Source organism: Hyperoodon ampullatus (assembly GCF_949752795.1).
Source record: "Hyperoodon ampullatus genome assembly, chromosome: 11".
NCBI lineage: Eukaryota > Metazoa > Chordata > Mammalia > Artiodactyla > Ziphiidae > Hyperoodon > Hyperoodon ampullatus.
Genome location: NC_136924.1, coordinates 38,386,610 through 38,402,475, shown reverse-complemented (window position 1 = coordinate 38,402,475; position 15,866 = coordinate 38,386,610). Strand labels below are relative to the sequence as shown.

The following is a 15,866-nucleotide window of genomic DNA, read 5'->3' as shown; positions in this document are numbered from 1 at the left end:
CCAGCAGTGTGTGAGGGTTCCGGTTTCTCCACATCATCACCAACACTTGTTTTTATGTCTTTTTTATTATGGCCATCCCAGTGGGCAAGTAGTGGTATCTCATTGTGATTTGAGTTTGCACTTCCCTGACAGCTAATGATATTGAGCATCTTTGGTGAAGTTCAGTTTATTTGTTTTTCTTTTGCCACTTATGCTCTTTGTTGCTTGTTGCTTTTCTTATATTTAAGAAGCCATTGCATAATCCAAAATCACAAAGATTTATGCCTGTGTTTTCTCCTAAGAGTTTTATAGTTTTAGCCCTTACACAGGTCTTTGATCCATTTTGAGTTAATTTTTGTATGTGGTGTGAAGTAGGGGTCCAGTTCATTTCTTTCCATATGGATTCCAGTTGTCCCAGCACCATATGTAGAAAAGACTACTCTTTTCTCATTCTATGACCTTTGTCGAAAACCAGTTGACCACAGACGTATGGACCTATTTCTGGACTCTCTCCAGTACCACACCGTCTTGTTTACTGTAGCTCTGTAGTAGATTTTGAAATTGGGAAGTGTGAATCCTCCGACTTCGTTCCTTTTTTTCAAGATTGTTTTGGCTATTCTGGGTCCTTTGCTGTTCTGTATGAATTTTAGGATCAGCTTATCCATTTCTGAGGGGGGTGGGATTGCATTGAATCTGCAGATCAGGTTAGGGGTTGTCACCATCTTATAAAAAAAAAATAGTGTGTCCTCCAACCCGTGATCATGGGGTGTCTGTCTTTCCATTTACTTCAGTTTTTAATTTCTTTCAACAGTGTTTTGTAATTTTCAGAGTACACATTTTGCACCTTTTTTGTTAAATTTATTCCTAAGTATTTTATTATTTTTGGTGTGGTTATAAATGGAATCGTTTTCTTAATTCCATTTTCAGATTGTTCACTGTGAGTGTATAGAAATATAATTGATTTTTGGTGTATTGATCTTGTATCCTGGAACTTTGCTCCACTCACTGATCAGTTCTAATAGTTGTTTAGTGGATTTCTATATGCAAGATATGTCATCTGTGAGTAGATTGTTTTACTTCTTCCTTTCCAATCAGATGCCTTTTCTTTTCTTTGCCTAGTTGCCTGGCTAGACCTTCTAGATAATGTTGGATAGAAGTGGCAAGAGCTGGGACTTGCCTGGCAGTCCAGTGGTTAAGACTTCACCTTCCAGTGCAGGGGGTGCGGTTCGATCCCTGATCGGGGAACTAGGATCCCACATGCCTCGATGCCAAAAAAACAAAACATAAAACAGAAGCAGTATTGTAACAAATTCAATAAAGACTTTAAAAATGGTCCACAGCCAAAAAAAAAGAAGTGGCAAGAGCTGACATCCTTGTCTTGTTTCTGGCCTATTATGATGATAGCTGTGGGCTTTTCATAGATTTCTTGATGCAACTGAAGAGGTTCCTTTCTATTCCTAGTTTGTTGTGTGTTTTTATCGTGAACTGGTGTTGGGTTTTGTCAAACCTTTTTTCCAGGTCTCTGGAGATGATCAGAGCAGTGTTTTGCAGTGTGATAACTGTTGAAAGAAGGACACCATTTGTCTGAGAAGCGCCATCCAATGAGCAATGCAGAAGACTGGAGTTCTGACTCAGAGCTTCAAGCAGCCTGGGAAATCCTCTTTCTTCCTCCTGACTTTTGGCTTTTTGTTGATTGTTTTCACCAGTTACTTTTTGAGCATCAGATGGGTCTGAGAATTTCACCTAGCAGGTTCTCATGCTTGCAGTCAGGATGGAGGAAGAGAAAATGGGAAGACAAACAAGAGTGCTCAAGTGGCCTGGTGGCTGACCAGGTGATGGGAGCAGGTACAGAGGCGTAAAGCACATGGAGTCGGATCTGACAGGCATGGGAGGAATCTGAGTTCCTCTCGACCACCCTTCCTCCCAGCGCTCCTGACGTTTGCTTAAGCGCATCCCCCTGCCTTTCACATCCTTCTCGTTGCCCCTCCTTTCCTCTTCCCTCTTTTCTTTCCAGGTTTCTGTAGGGGGTGCAGCTAAAAAGACCAAGAAAGGGAATTCCCTGGTGGTCCAGTGGTTAGGATTTCGGGCTTTCACTGCTGGGGGCCTGGATTTGATCCCTGGTCAGGAACTAAGATCCTGCCAAGCCACACAGTGTGGCGAAAAAAAAAAAAGAAAGGTACAGAAAGATGATGCTTATGCCAAAGTTAGATGCTCACGAAAGTTTGTTTGCATGTGCTGAAGGGCAGCTGGTGGCCAGGGTGCCATGTGACCAGAGGGATAAGTGGGCAGTAAGAAGAGAGCCTTGAGGGCTTCCCTGGTGGTGCAGTGGTTAAGAATCCGCCTGCCAATGCAGGGGACACAGGTTCGAGCCATGGTCCGGGAAGATCCCACATGCCACGGAGCAACTAAGCCTGTGCGCCACAACTACTGAGCCTGCGCTCTAGAGCCTGCGAGCCACAACTACTGAGTCCGCGTGCTACAAGTACTGAAGCCCGAGCGCCTAGAGCCCGTGCTCCGCAGCAAGAGAAACCACCACAATGAGAAGCCTGCGCACCACAACGAAGAGTAGCCCCCGCTCACCACAACTAGAGAAAGCCCGCATGCAACAACGAAGACCCAACACAGCCAAAAATAAATAAATAAATAAATTTATTAAATTTAAAAAAAAAAGAAAGAAAGAAGAGAGCCTTGAAATGTCAGTTCAGGGAGTTTGGGTTTCATTCTGTCCCTTCCATCCTCTGTCCTCCTCTGCACGTTTACTTGTTGAGTCTGAGCTGTAACTCACCCGGGGTCGCGGTCTGGCATGTTCTATAGAACAGCCGTTAAATCCTCTTTCAGAAGCCCATCCACTGCCTTTTCTCATTTCCATGATACCGCCCAGGGTTACATCAGAACGTTTTGTTTCTTTTTCTAGTTTAAGCTTCGTGGTTTTTTTTTTTTTTTTTTTTTTTTTTTTTTTTTTTTTTGTGGTATGCGGGCCTCTCACTGTTGCGGCCTCTCCCGCTGCGGAGCACAGGCTCCGGACGCGCAGGCTCAGCAGCCATGGCTCACGGGCCCAGCCGCTCCGCGGCATATGGGATCCTCCCAGACCGGGGCACGAACCCGCATCCCCTGCATCGGCAGGCGGACTCTCAACCACTGCGCCACCAGGGAGGCCCAGCTTCGTGGTTTTTAATGAAGATGTTCAAGTTCTGGGTTTTCGGTAGTTGTGTGTAACTCTTTTGTGGGGAATGCTGCAAGCATTGGCTTTCCCTGTCGGTGGGCGGTGAGAGGTGGTCTCCTGCATGGAGGCTCTACCCGGCAGCCTGAGGTGAGCAGCAGGCAGGTGCCTTGTCCCCCCAGCGAGCGTGCTCCCTGTGTGCACACAGGGCACCTGCCTCCAGGTACAGTTTCTCCAGGGGTTGAGTGGAGTCGCTCGGTAGAACTTGCTGCAGTGAGGGAATGTTCTAGATCTGTACTCTCCAATACAGTAGCCACAAGCCATGTGTGATTGAGCGCTTGGAAGGTGGCTAGTGGGAATGAGGGACTGAGCTTTTTCTTTCGTTTAGACTCCCATGGCCATGTGCAGCTGGCCGCTGGAACGCCCTGCTCTAGCCCAGGCGCTGGGGGTTCTTCGGGACAGGCACTGGGCTCTCCTCCCTCAAGTGGAGGCCCTCCAGCGCGCACCACCAGCAGTGAAGCAGGGCCTGCTCTACCAGCTGAGTGTTAGGGAGCAAAGGCTGCCCAGATACGTTGGTAACGTCTCTGTTTGGCAGAAGTTGGTGGCCGAGTGTCCAGGGAGAGGACGGCTGTCTGGGTCGGGGCCTTGGCCCTCTGGCTTTGCTGTCCCAGCTGCTGCAAACTGCTCCTCCATGCGGAGCTGGGACCAAAGAAGCAGCTTAACAAGGTGACCGTGTCTTTGTTGGTCTCTTGGATGACCTGAGTCACAGTGACCCGGAGCCTGCACTGCTCTGTGTAGCTTGATGCTTGTATTTATCCCACACAGTCTTCTCAGGAATTCTGTTCTATATGTAATGGATCTTTGTATCCAGGAAAGGCATTCATTGATTGACTTTCTTTCTAGTTATAATAAAAATAAGTCCCTGAGTTTGAGTCCCCCATCTCTGTATGGAGCAAGGAACAGTTTGGCATTTTCATCTCTGCCCTGCTGCCAGCTGCCCAAACCTTAAAGAGCTGTTCATAACGAAGGGAAAACTTTTATCACCGGGGACATCTCCATGGAAACATGAGGATCTGTGGCTCCTGCAGCGTTTCCCCTTCCTAATAGTGATTGCACATTTGTGACATCACAGTTTGCTCTGTTGTGCTGCTTGTTATGTCACAGGCATAGGATTTGTCTCCAGGTGGGAGAATGCAGTAATAAGAACATGAGCGCTGTTTAAAAAAAAAAAAAAGATTTAATGTATTTAATGCAATAAGCCACAACAATTAATACCAAAGGAAAAAAGAGCTGTGGTAGCTCATTTATAATCCCACTGTGCATATAGAATCTTGCCTAGAGGGGCTTTTTCTTTTACCCTCATGAGGAAACGCAGCTGGGAATTTCACTTCTGTAGCCACCCTTCCAGCAGCATTTTAAAGCTGCTCTCTCCGCTGCTGACTTTGATCTTGCGGCAGTGGGTTCAGAGCCCCAGATGGGTCATACGAAAGAACTGGTGGTCTGGCCTCTCCCTGGGGAGGAGCTCTCTGCATCACAGGGCCTTGCTCCTGCCTTCTTATTCCCCTCCTTCGGCCCCAGGAGCTGAGGCTGCCTCTCAGCGAGGTGGGGTGAGGCTGGCGGGTCCCTGAGTCCCAGCCTGGATTTTGCCATTATGAGTACTAAGCGTAGCTCTGAGGAGACTGTAGCTGAGTTGGAGACTGTCGGGGCCTGGCAGATCCAAAGGACGCTAGACATCCTTTCGTTTTCTCCCTTCCCGGGCTCACCATCCTCAGCATGGGGTATATATGGGTGCATGTGGGTATCTGAAGTGCCACATAGCTTGTTAGGAGGAGCTCAGCAGAGTCCTCTGCCTTTAAGCCTAAAGAGAGGACTCAGAGTGGAACGCTGTTCTGGGGTGCTGACGTTTGTGTCTGGAAGCCACCCTGCCGACTAGACAACCTGGTGAGTCTCTTCCAGCCAGCGTGATGATCCAGCCGTTGACTCTGACCTCACTGTGGGGAAGTGCTGACCAGGCCCTCTGCACAGTGCGGGATGTTGCCAGGGGCTTAAAGGAATCAGACGAGAGGCTGGCGGGCCGGCAGTGTGGGGCCAGGCGCCTGTCCAGAGCCCCAGAGCCCTCAGGAGAGCTTTTACTGCACTTCCTGCCACTCTTGGCTCTTCCCCAGCAGAGCCTGGCTGGAGGCAGCCCAGGAGAGGCTCCCCGGCCCCTTGCAGGTGTCTAAGCCCTCCAGCTGTGGTTCTCGCCCTGCCAGGAACAGGAAGTGCGGTTCCTGATGGCCGGTGGGCATGACGAGAACGGGGACAGCCTCTGCCTGCTCAGGAGGCCTAGCCAAAAGGTGCACCCTGTCTCGTAGATTGGTTTCGGAGACTTCCATCCCCAGAAGTACCTGGCATTAGTTCCAAGTTGCCTTTAGTGTTTACTTACATTGTTTTATTTCTTCTTTTTAACTTTGAGGGAACATGTTTCCTAACTTTAAGCATGTTTTACTAATGGTCCATCACAGCTGGTCACTGTTCCGTGGCAGTGAGGGGACCTGAGCCACCTCTGCCTTTCTGATGCATCTTTTCCAGCTAACACGGCCCCCCTCCTTATTTCTGTAAACCGCTGTTGTGTAAGGGTGGCCTTCCCCCCTCCGCGTGGCCTGTGCTGTTTCTCTTTGGCCCAAACTGTAGACTCTGCCAGCATGCGCTGCTGCCTCAGCCCAGGTAAGGAGAAGATGCTTCTTCCCTGGAGCTCCAGCTGTCCGTCTCCTGCTGTTCGTGAGCTCTCTGGCACATTGGAGCAGCAGGAGCCTCGGTCACACCATGTACTTGTGGGTTTTAAATTAACACATTTCATTTACTGCCTCGCTGTTTGCTTGGAGGAGGGAGGGGATGGGGATGCAAAGGTTAGCAGGACTTGCTGTTTCTTGTGCCCCGAGGCTTGCCCCAGGCTTGCCCCGGGAACTGTGAAGACTAAACCCGTCTGACCCTAGAGATTCTAGGACTCCAGAAGGGGAGGTGGCTTAGCCGAATTATGAAAGGGTCTTTATTTAAGATTATAGAGGACCTCAAAAGTTTCCATTTGTGTGCTCCCTTGCTTATTACTGTTTCACTTGAAATCTGTGGGTACACAGGCCGCTAATCTGGACCTCACTTTATTTTTATTTATTTATTTATTTTTATTAGTTTCTGCTTTATACCAAAGTGAATCAGTCATACATATACATCTGTTCCCACATCCCTTCCCTCTTGCGTCTCCCTCCCTCCCACCCTCCCTATCCCAAACGTAAGGTAGATAGATAGTGGGAAGCAGCTGCATAGCACAGGATGGACCTCACTTTAAACCTGAGTAAAACTGGAAATTTAACAAGGCTGAGTACCACGGCCGCCTCCCGCCTTGGTGCCTGGGAGCTCTCTGCAAATGTGTGATCAATAGTTACTAACATTCTGCCACTGCGTCCCGCACCAGCGACCTGGCTGTCGGTCTCCGGGAGCTGTGGTGTGCAGAGTGAGCTCGTTAAGTCGGTTTCCTCGCCCTGCTCCGCGCACGACGCTTGTGCCGCAGAGCACAACGCCCCTGGAGGCAGGTGCGCATCCTTGCCGTCCTGGAGGATGTGTCACCACCGTGTTAACAGTTGGAATGAGTGATTTTCCTCCAAGGATTAATCGCCCCCTCGTGGGATTTCACATTCCTCTGAAGCATTTAGCAGGGATTATGGAGCTTCTGCAGTGTGTCCATGGGTTGTGTGGGGGGCAAGGGTGGCAGCGGGGCTCATGGGCCTGGCCTCCTTGCTGTCTCTGACCTGTGACTCTCCACGGAGGAGAAAAGATGCCTCCAGATTCAAAGTGTTTTCACAAAGAAGCTTTGGCGTGGGCCTGTGGAATGGCCTTAGCCTAAGATAAGGAATTTTTAAAATAACATTTATTGGAGATTGTTTCTGATGATTAGAATAATAGGATATGATCATGGAAATACAGAAAAAGTAAAATTAAAATTACCTATAATCTTACTATCCAAAGAGAACCACTGTCATATTTTGGTAGATTTCCTTTGTCCTTTTTTATGCATATAAAATATTTTGGTAAAATTGGGATTGTCCTTGTACATTTATGTATCCTGGTTTTTTGAGCAATTTGCATCGTGTTCACTATTCTGAAACGTTTAATGTTGGACTGACATTCCACCATGTTGAGGTGCCATAGCTTATTTGGGGGTGTCTTGCGTGTTTTCCTATTAGAAATCATAGTGTGGAGACCTCTCATCTCCATGTGTGACCCTGTCCGTCCTGGCCAGCATGGCCCCATGCCCCTCAGGCTGTGCCGCATGCCAGGCTCCTCCTGACTGTCCCCTTCTGTCTTGCAGATTGTTTGCTCCATGAGGAGAACTTCTCGGTGAGGTGCCCCAAGCACAAGGTGAGTCAGAGCCTGCAGGACTTGGGGATGGTGGTGGGGCTCCTCCTGAAAGACCTGGAGACCAGACATTGCAGGGTCACGGCCACACCGCCAGGGCCCGGGCTGCCGGGCTGCCGAGCACTCCTGGCCCCAGGAGGGCCGAGATGCACATGGGAGGGAGCCCCGTGGCGTGGGGTCGGCACCCATGGGGTGGCACAGCTGGGGAGAAAGGTGTTTGTCTGTTAAGAGAAATTGGAAGAGAAACACACAAAACTCCTGGTTTCCCCCGCAGTTGAGTGGAACCCCAGATCACAGATCGGCGTGAGGTGAGATTGGTTGTAGGTCTAGGTACATAAGCAGAAGTGTCTTCCCAGACTAAAAAGAAAGTTGACTCCAGGCTTTTGGGGAAACTCACAGACAGTCTCTCCTCCAGGTTTTACTCCAGCCGAAGCAGCCAGTGGTGCCTGCAGCTGATTGAGGAGGTGGTCTCTTGGTCACCTCTTAAATTTAGGAAAGGAACGAAGATGGGGGCGGGGGTGTGTGTGAATGGCCTGTTTCCAAGACACCATATGCGTGTGTGGAGACGGGAGGGCGTGGAGAGAGGGACCCCAGGGAAGGACTGGGATGGTGGAGACCCACCACCTGGCAGTCCCTGCAGCGGCGGCTCTCCTCCGGCTGAGGTCACACTGACCCCTGGTGGCCACTGGTGCTCACAGTCTTCAGTCTCTTAAGTGGGGCCAGAAAGTACTAGAAAGAGGTCGTCCTGACAGGTCTGCCCTCAAAATGCTTCTGAAAGATGCTTACTTATGCTTTTCTTTAACAGTTATTTCCCAATATGGATCATAGGATCTTACAATTTTCTCTCCCATTTTTTACTTAGTTTACATGTTTTTATTTTTAAAAACTTCCCTTTTTTAATGGTCACAGTTTACCTCAGAAGACCCTGTCTGAGTATCTCCTGTTTGTCACTCAGCACTGACTCTGCTTTTTCTTTCCTTTTCCATGTGCGTTCCTCTCCTCACCTCCGCCTGCCCTGACCCCCACGCTCGTTCTCTGTCCTTCCTGTCCTGTCTCCTTGGCTTTGCCGGCGTCAGCCTCCCCTCCCGTGCCCTATCCCCGCCTTGCAGAACAAGACAGCGAAAGGCAGCCTCAGCACAGAGCAGTCGGAGCGGGGGTGAGGGGGGCAGTGTGCTCGTGGGATGGAAAGTACAGCAAAGCACAGGTGAGTCGGGGCGCCACCCCTGCCGGACTCCAAGGGGCTGTCGGGGCCTCTGCCTCCTGCTCGCCCCGGGCCACGCTGCCCCACCGGCATTTAATCGCATGGACTGCCATCACCAAGTGGATACAATGTCTTTCCATCTGTTGCTCAGCTCCCCAGAATACGTGTGGAAAGGTGGCATGGGGCTTTAAAATGGTCCCATCCTCCGCTGGGGTTCAGGCCTTGTGTGTGGAGTCCCCGGGGGCTTCGGGGACGGAGCCTCTGGCGGGGTGGCTCTCCTGCCGACAGCCTTCGCTCTTTCCCTGTCTCAGAAAGGCTTCTCACCAGAGGCCTCTTCTTAATGTACTTAACATCTCTAAAGCTTATGATGGGTTCTCCTTGGAAAAACAAAAAATACCTCAGGTTTTGTTTTTTGAAATCTTTTTTTTTCCCCCAGGTCTATGAAGGATTCCTTTTCCTAGAAGTACAAAGGGAAGGAAAATCCCCTCAACGATTTAGTAGACTTTAGCATCCCATTTAACTTTGCTTTTTAAAATCTCAGAAGGTTGAGTTGTGCTTTTTGTGAGTGTGTCTGGGGGCTCGTGGTCCAGGCTGGCAGCGTGTGCCTGTGAGATTAGGATTATGGGACTTGGGTCTCTAGAAGCAGCAGGCCTGCAGTGCTCCCACTGCCTTCCTCACCCGCCCCGTCCTCACTGAGCAAAACAGATCATGAGAAGAAAAACCAAAATGTAACTTGGGGCACTTGCTTCTACAGGATGGGGTGGGGGGCTGGTTGTCTCAGAACTGTTCGTTAAGGGATTATTTCTCTGCAAGTGAGGGCGTCTGTGTTTACTCCAGACGGCTGAGACCCACACAGGTGTGCTAGGCCTGGCTCTCTGGGGCAGCAAGCACCATGTGCCTGAGTCTCTGCGGAATGTTCCCTCCCCCTTGTTACACGTCGGGGTTGGGGGTGTCTGCCTTTCTCTGGAATACCTAACAGTAATTTGAGGAAGAAACAGAATTCACCTCAGAATGTGGCAGTTTTCATCTGGGAAGTCATCTGCTTCTTAGGTGGGTGCCGGTACTGACCTCCAGAGAAGGCCCCTGTGCTGAGTGATGAGTGTCTGGGGCCAGTGGGGGTCACAGTGCTTCCTGAGGGGCTGTCGAGTGAGGACTTTGCACTCACACTTTTCTGTCTTGCTCTTCCAGGGAGTCGGGCTGGGAGTGGAGGGAGCAGAGCAGGGCGGGAGGGTGGTCATCGCGGAGCCCCGTGCACTTCTAGAACCCGCGGGGGCCACTGACCCTCGGGGGGTTTTCAAGAGTGTTTCTGTTGGCCCTTCTTCTGTGTCTAGGCGGCTCTGCCACCTTCCTGGCCCAGGTGGTTAGGGCTGGGTTGTATAGGAGACCACATGGAATGTTCCTGGAAGTGTCCAGGAAGAGCCAGTTAGGGAGAGAACCGTTGGTTACTCAGTGCCTTTTGTTCCCGTCCTGGAATCCCAGCCCGTGTTTGAGAAAAAGAAGAACTCTGGGCCCTGGGCCTGGTGGGCAAATCTCCTCTTGGAAATTTTAATTTTGTTCATCACGCTTTTCTCTCTGTTCATTCTTGGGCTCTGCCAGCTGGCAGAGCCCTCGGCTCTCGTGGGACAGTAGGCTTCATAGTTCATTCCTCAGAAGGTTGGTGTTCTCGTTCCTGTTTATACAGAAGAAATGAGGCGCTGAGCGATTAAGTGGCGTGTCCCTCGGTTTGGGGTCGTTTCGAGTCTGTTGAGGTCAGACCTTCACCTCTTGGAGGGAAGGAACGAACATGCGCCTCTGGTCTCGTCCACCTGAACTGCTTGTCATCGAGTGCTTCCCCGCGAGGCTGGAGCCGTCGTCCTGGGTTCGCGGTTCAGCAGTCACGTTGTGGGCCTTCACTGTCAGCCCTCTGCAGACTGTGCGGAAGCCCCAGTGATTGGGGACAGAGACGCAGCCCGCCACCTCAAGGAGCATTCATCTCAGTGTCCGTGCTGAGGACACAGAGCCACCATCGTTGGGTCTCCCGACAAGGTGGGGAAGGGACAGTGATTGTACACGGGAGTTCTGGTTCGTGGTGCCCCACTTTCTCACCCAGAGCGGTGTGGAAAGTGCTGTGTGAGCAGGATCAGGCACTTAATGTCTCTGTGCTTCAGTTTACCTTCTATAAAAAGGGGGATAGCAATGGCCAACCTTGTGAGGATTCAGTTAAGAAATGCCTCCACCGTGCCCAGCGCAGCCTGGCCTGGGGTGCAGTGTCAGCAAGTGCTGGGCGCACTGCCCTCTCAGCCATGCCCGGGAGGAGCAGGAGGTTCAGAGCCGCAAACCGGACCCTGCAGCTGCCCCGTCTGGCAGAAAACCCCAGGGCTGGGGCGAGGAGATGAGAGTTCTAATCTCCTGCCACCACGTGAGATACCTGGCGCTTGTCCCTCACCAGGCCAGCAGTGCCGCAGAGGACAGGTCCTCGGGCAGCCATCAGTGGGCCGCCTTATCCCAGCTCTGTGGATGAGGGAGCCGTGTGGCCGGCCTGTGCTGCCCTCTCCCCGTGCTGAAGCCTCCCTGGCTCAGGGCAGTGAGTGGGCAGGGCTCTGACCGCGGAACCCCGCCCCCGGTCTTCCATTCTCATCTGAGTAAACAAGGAGACCCACCCCCCAGGTCTCCTGATCCAGTGGGCAGGAAGCAGTAACCTCCATCCATCTGCTGCCTTGTCCTGGGTGCCAGGGGGTGCCAGCTGCACACAGCAGCCTCTCTGCCCTGGAGCTGGGCCTTCCCGAGCAGCTTCTGTGGTCAGAACGTCACACAGCTGGCCCGCGTATGAACAGCGTCATGTCCCGGGGCTCCCCTTCCCTCCCACCCCAGCAGCCCCTCACTGCCTCCCACAACTGCAGCTGCAGAGGTTCCCGTCCCCAGTAGGACTAAGTCCGGGCTGCTCAGCACGCCTCTGAGCTTCCTCCTGCGGAGCTCTGTGCTCGCGCTTAGCTCCCTGGGCTGGAGCGCTGTGCCTCCGTCTCTTCTCTGGGTCTCAGCTTCAGTGTCACTTCCTCACGTCAGCCTTCCAAGTCCCCTTGTCCCCACTCTGCAGCCTTCCTGGCATCACCACAATCTCGAGTCATTTGTGTGTTCACATATTGTCTGCATCTCCACTAGACTGTCTGCCCGGTCCTCAGGGGCCGCTGTCTGTGTCCCGTCGTGCACTGGCCGGAGGGGGCACACGGCAGTCCCTGTCCTCGCAGGGCGGACGGCCGAGTTAAATAGAGGAGCACCTGCAGCACAGGGAGGAGAGTGCTGACCTGACGGCCCCCGGGTGGGTACAGGTTGAGGACAAGGCCACCCTCCACACCCTGGCCAGGTCCCGTGGGGCTGAGGGGGTGCCACCTAGCCGCAGGTGGAGAGGGCAGCTTGGCATCAGACGCGGGAGGATTTGGAGGACAGACTGACCCGGCCCAGGTTCAGGCCACGGAGGTGAAGCTGAAGGGCAGCAGGAAGGAGGGTGACAAGGGCGGGGGTGTTGGAAGGCTTTGGCCCAGCATGAAGTCCCGTTCGCCGGCAGTTGCCTTTTTACAGAGAAGAGTGCAGGTCCTCAGCACAGAGGGCCACCTGCTCGCTCACTGGCGCGGCGGCTCCACTCCTGCTCCGTGGCTCTGCCTGGGGTGCTGCCTTCTCAGCCATGTCCTGTGCGTTTGGATGGGGCCCACAACAATGGAGGCTCGAAGGCAGAGTCCCTGGGGCCCAAGCAGAGGAGCTTTGCTGGATGTGAGCCCCAGTCCCACTTCTAAGCAGCCACGTGGCCTTGGGCCACGTGTGTCACTGCCCTCAGGTGCCTCATCTCCAAGATATGGGGGTCGGGCCTCTCAGTGTTACTGTGAAATAATGTCTGTAAAGCTCCTAGCATAGTGCCTGGCCCCTACTTGGTGCTTAAAGAATTTTCTTCCCGTTCTCCCTACTGAAGGAACAGTTTTGAGGAGCAACTGAGAAGTGAGGGTCCCATTACATTCAGGGTATCATGTGTTTGGGCCAGTCTAGTATCAGACCCTGGGGAAGGTCCCTGCTGGGAAGGCTGGAAGGCAAAGCCCCAGGCAGGAGGTGCGGAAGGACCGAGGCTGCCTGGACCACCAGGTCCCCCTGTGGCACCAGGGGAGGAGCCCAGGGTCAGCAGCCTGCACAGCCCACCGGCCAGGCAGAGCCTGGTGCCGAGACAGCCTTCATTCTGAGGATGGGCGCTGGGCTGGAGCCTGCTGTTGTGAGTAATGATCAGGATAGGGGTGCAGGGCCAAGACTGTGCCAAGCACTGGGGAGAGGGCACACCCTGCCCTATCCTCCCTCCACCAGCAGAGCTTTGCAGGATATGCATGGCACCTGTCCTCCGTCCTCGCCTGAGAAGGATGCTTCTCCCCCCCTTTCCTGGCAGCCTTAGCCTCAGGAAACCAGAGTGAGGAGTGGAGAGTGTCCGTGCTGGGGGAGGGGGAAGCATGGACCACATAGGTGGGGCCAGAGCCACCATCAGTGCTGGGGAAACCACACTGTGGCCGGGGACGTCCTGAGAATGGCTCAGCTGCTGGCCCACGTCCCCAGGGCCTCCAGCTGGAGTCCCGGGGTTTGCTTTTACCTGAGGGTGGCGACATTGTCCTGCTGTCTCTGTGAGTCTCTTCCTGTTTATTCATGTTTTCTGTCAAGCAGTTAGGAATCTCTTTACGGCTCGTACACACAGACCAGTGTTAACTATTTTGCGTATTAGTAAGTTTTATGGAAACAGAAAAGGGGATAGTGGTGTCTGGGTTTTCTTGAGGTTTATTGGTTAGAGGAGGGCACCAAAGAGGGTTTGAGGAAGAAGCAAGGTGAGCCCTCCGAGAGAGAGAGAGAGAGAGAGAGAGAGAGAGAGAGAGAGAGAGAGAGAGAGAGAGAGACAGAGACACATACACACTTTCCAAGAGTGCTGTGATTGGCAGAAAGGTGAGGGTGCCACCACTCTTGGCTTCTGGTGTAATTTTTCTGGACTGAATTCCTTGGAAACCGCTGTGTTTCTCTGAGATCTTTGCACATGTAATGAATGACCCACGAAGCATTCTGAGGAGGCCCTTGGTACAACCTCATGTACCCCATGTGATCACCAGGATAGTCTTCCTGAGCCTGGAGCCTGGGCTGGAAGGAGAGACTCCAGTGGCAGGGCCTGGGGAGCCTCAGAGGATGAGCTGAGACCTGCCTTCCGTCAGAGCTCCTGGGAGGAGTGTTCACTGTTAGAAATTAAGAGCTGCCTGTGACTGGAGGCCGCCATCACGTGGTCCTGAGCCGGCTTTTCCGCAGACTGGCTGGGTACTCAGCCACCTCTGTGAGGACTGGTCCCTGCCACCAAGTGCCAAGCCCAACCCAGCTGCAGGCCCCAGATGGTGGGGTCCTGAGCAAGGGGTTGCCCCGAGAGCTGCCCCACTCCAGGGCAGCCCCACCTGGCGGGTCAGAGAACTCTCTCCTGGTCTTGGTTCCTTCCACACACCCGGGATGGGGCACTCAGAGTCCGTTCCTGGTGCAGCTGGCCGGGTCATTGCTGCCTTTACCCTGTTTCAGGCCCAGAGCCGCACGGTTGGCTCCGCCATTGGTCTTGGGTGTCTGCAGTGTGAGCAGTGTGTTCACAGGGGTTCTGCAGCTGCTGGACCCTGCAGAGTCCCCCTACCCTGGCGCTGCCACGGAGCAGGGGCTGTTGGCTACAGCACCACACGGGGGTTCCCAGCACCCAGTGTCTGCTTGTCTTGCAGGTGAGACTGTGGAGATGAGAAGGTGGTGGACCCTTGTGATGGAATGGAAATGGTCCTCCTGTGCAGCCACACCCCACCCCGCCCCACCCCGCGTGCCTGCCGTGTCAGCACTTCCTTCCTAAGTTCTTACATCACTCTCAAACTGGTGACACCACAGGAAAGAAAGACCCAAGAAGTTGGAATGGCTGTTTCCATGGACACAATCTCCATAGTGACAGTGTGGGGGGAGGGGGGAGGGGGGATGATGGGAAAGGGTGGGGGGAATTAAAAACGGGAGGGATGAAAATATATATAGATAAATCTATTTTTAGTCTGGAAAGACTTTGTTTAAATGAAAGGTGCGCTATCCCTTTTGATTCTATTTTAAAATTATCTAGCTTAAGAATTCCAAATTTGTTCCAATAACAATGAAATTTAAATGTGAAATTGAACTGAACAAACTCTCATCTCACAAGGACAGGGCTAACTTAGATCCTTAGCCCAACTTACACAATTCAGAGATTCTAGACCCAGGGTTGGAAGAGCAAACAAACCACACCAAACTATTCTTTTGTCAGTAACTTGTCTCAAAGTGGGAAGGTCAAGGGGGAGGGGAGTGGGGATGGTCCGTGTTTTCAAGAGTGGGAGAACGAGTTTAAACACAAAAATTTTTTCATTTCCAGAAACACTATTTATTTATTATTTTTAAGATTTTTATCTTTTGGGGGGGTGAAATTGGCACATGCCCCAAGGTCACAGCTGCGTCCTGGGTCACTGTGGCTGGTGAGAGCCCCGAGCATCCCACTAAGTGGCTCAGCTGGCAGGGTCAAGGGATGGCCGCCTCTGGGCATGTTTCAGGCAGCTGTGCCCTGACCCCCAGGACAGACGGGATGGAAACCTAAGCTGTAGGAGTGGACACAGGGAGGGACCGTGTCAGGTATGATCGTGTGAGGTAAGCTGACCAGGAACACCCACTCCACCCTTTTTTCTTTTGCTTTCATTTTTATAAAGGAAAAGAGGGCCTGTCGGTTGAGCAGCCCCATGCTACATGATTCTTTATGTTGTGTTGTTTTGTTTTGTTTTGTAAATTGTACAGTTTTTAAATATCTGAGTTTTAAAAAAAGAAAAAAGTACAAAAAAAATCTTGTTAAGGCCTTAAGAAGGGGTTAGTGCATCTTTCAGGGGTCACTCTGCCGTGGGGATAAAATAGCTGTTTCACAAACAGTTTTATTTAAAAAACAAAACAAAAAAATCAAAAAAAATAATAAACTTCATTTTAACCTTGTTTCCTTTTTTGTTTAAAGCAAACGCGTCTCTTTCTCCTCCCATCCCAGTCCCCAGGGTGGCTCTGGTTCTGCTGCAGGGGCGGCTGCCGGCTCACTGGTCCAGCCGTCCTGGCCTCGCGCAGACCCAGCAG

The 15,866-nt window shown here is 52.2% G+C and overlaps 1 protein-coding gene across 1 annotated transcript in view; it reads left to right on the top strand.

Moving 5' to 3' along the window:
- TCF20 (transcription factor 20) overlaps positions 1 to 8,698 on the top strand; it is a 68,298-nt gene extending 59,600 nt beyond the window's left edge. The window contains exons 4-5 of the mRNA XM_079714491.1: positions 7,485 to 7,534; positions 8,608 to 8,698. Coding sequence (XP_079570617.1) covers positions 7,485 to 7,534; positions 8,608 to 8,691 — 134 coding nt within the window. The 3' untranslated portion in view covers positions 8,692 to 8,698. The remainder of the gene's footprint in view (positions 1 to 7,484; positions 7,535 to 8,607) is intronic.
- The last annotated feature ends 7,168 nt before the right edge of the window (positions 8,699 to 15,866 follow it).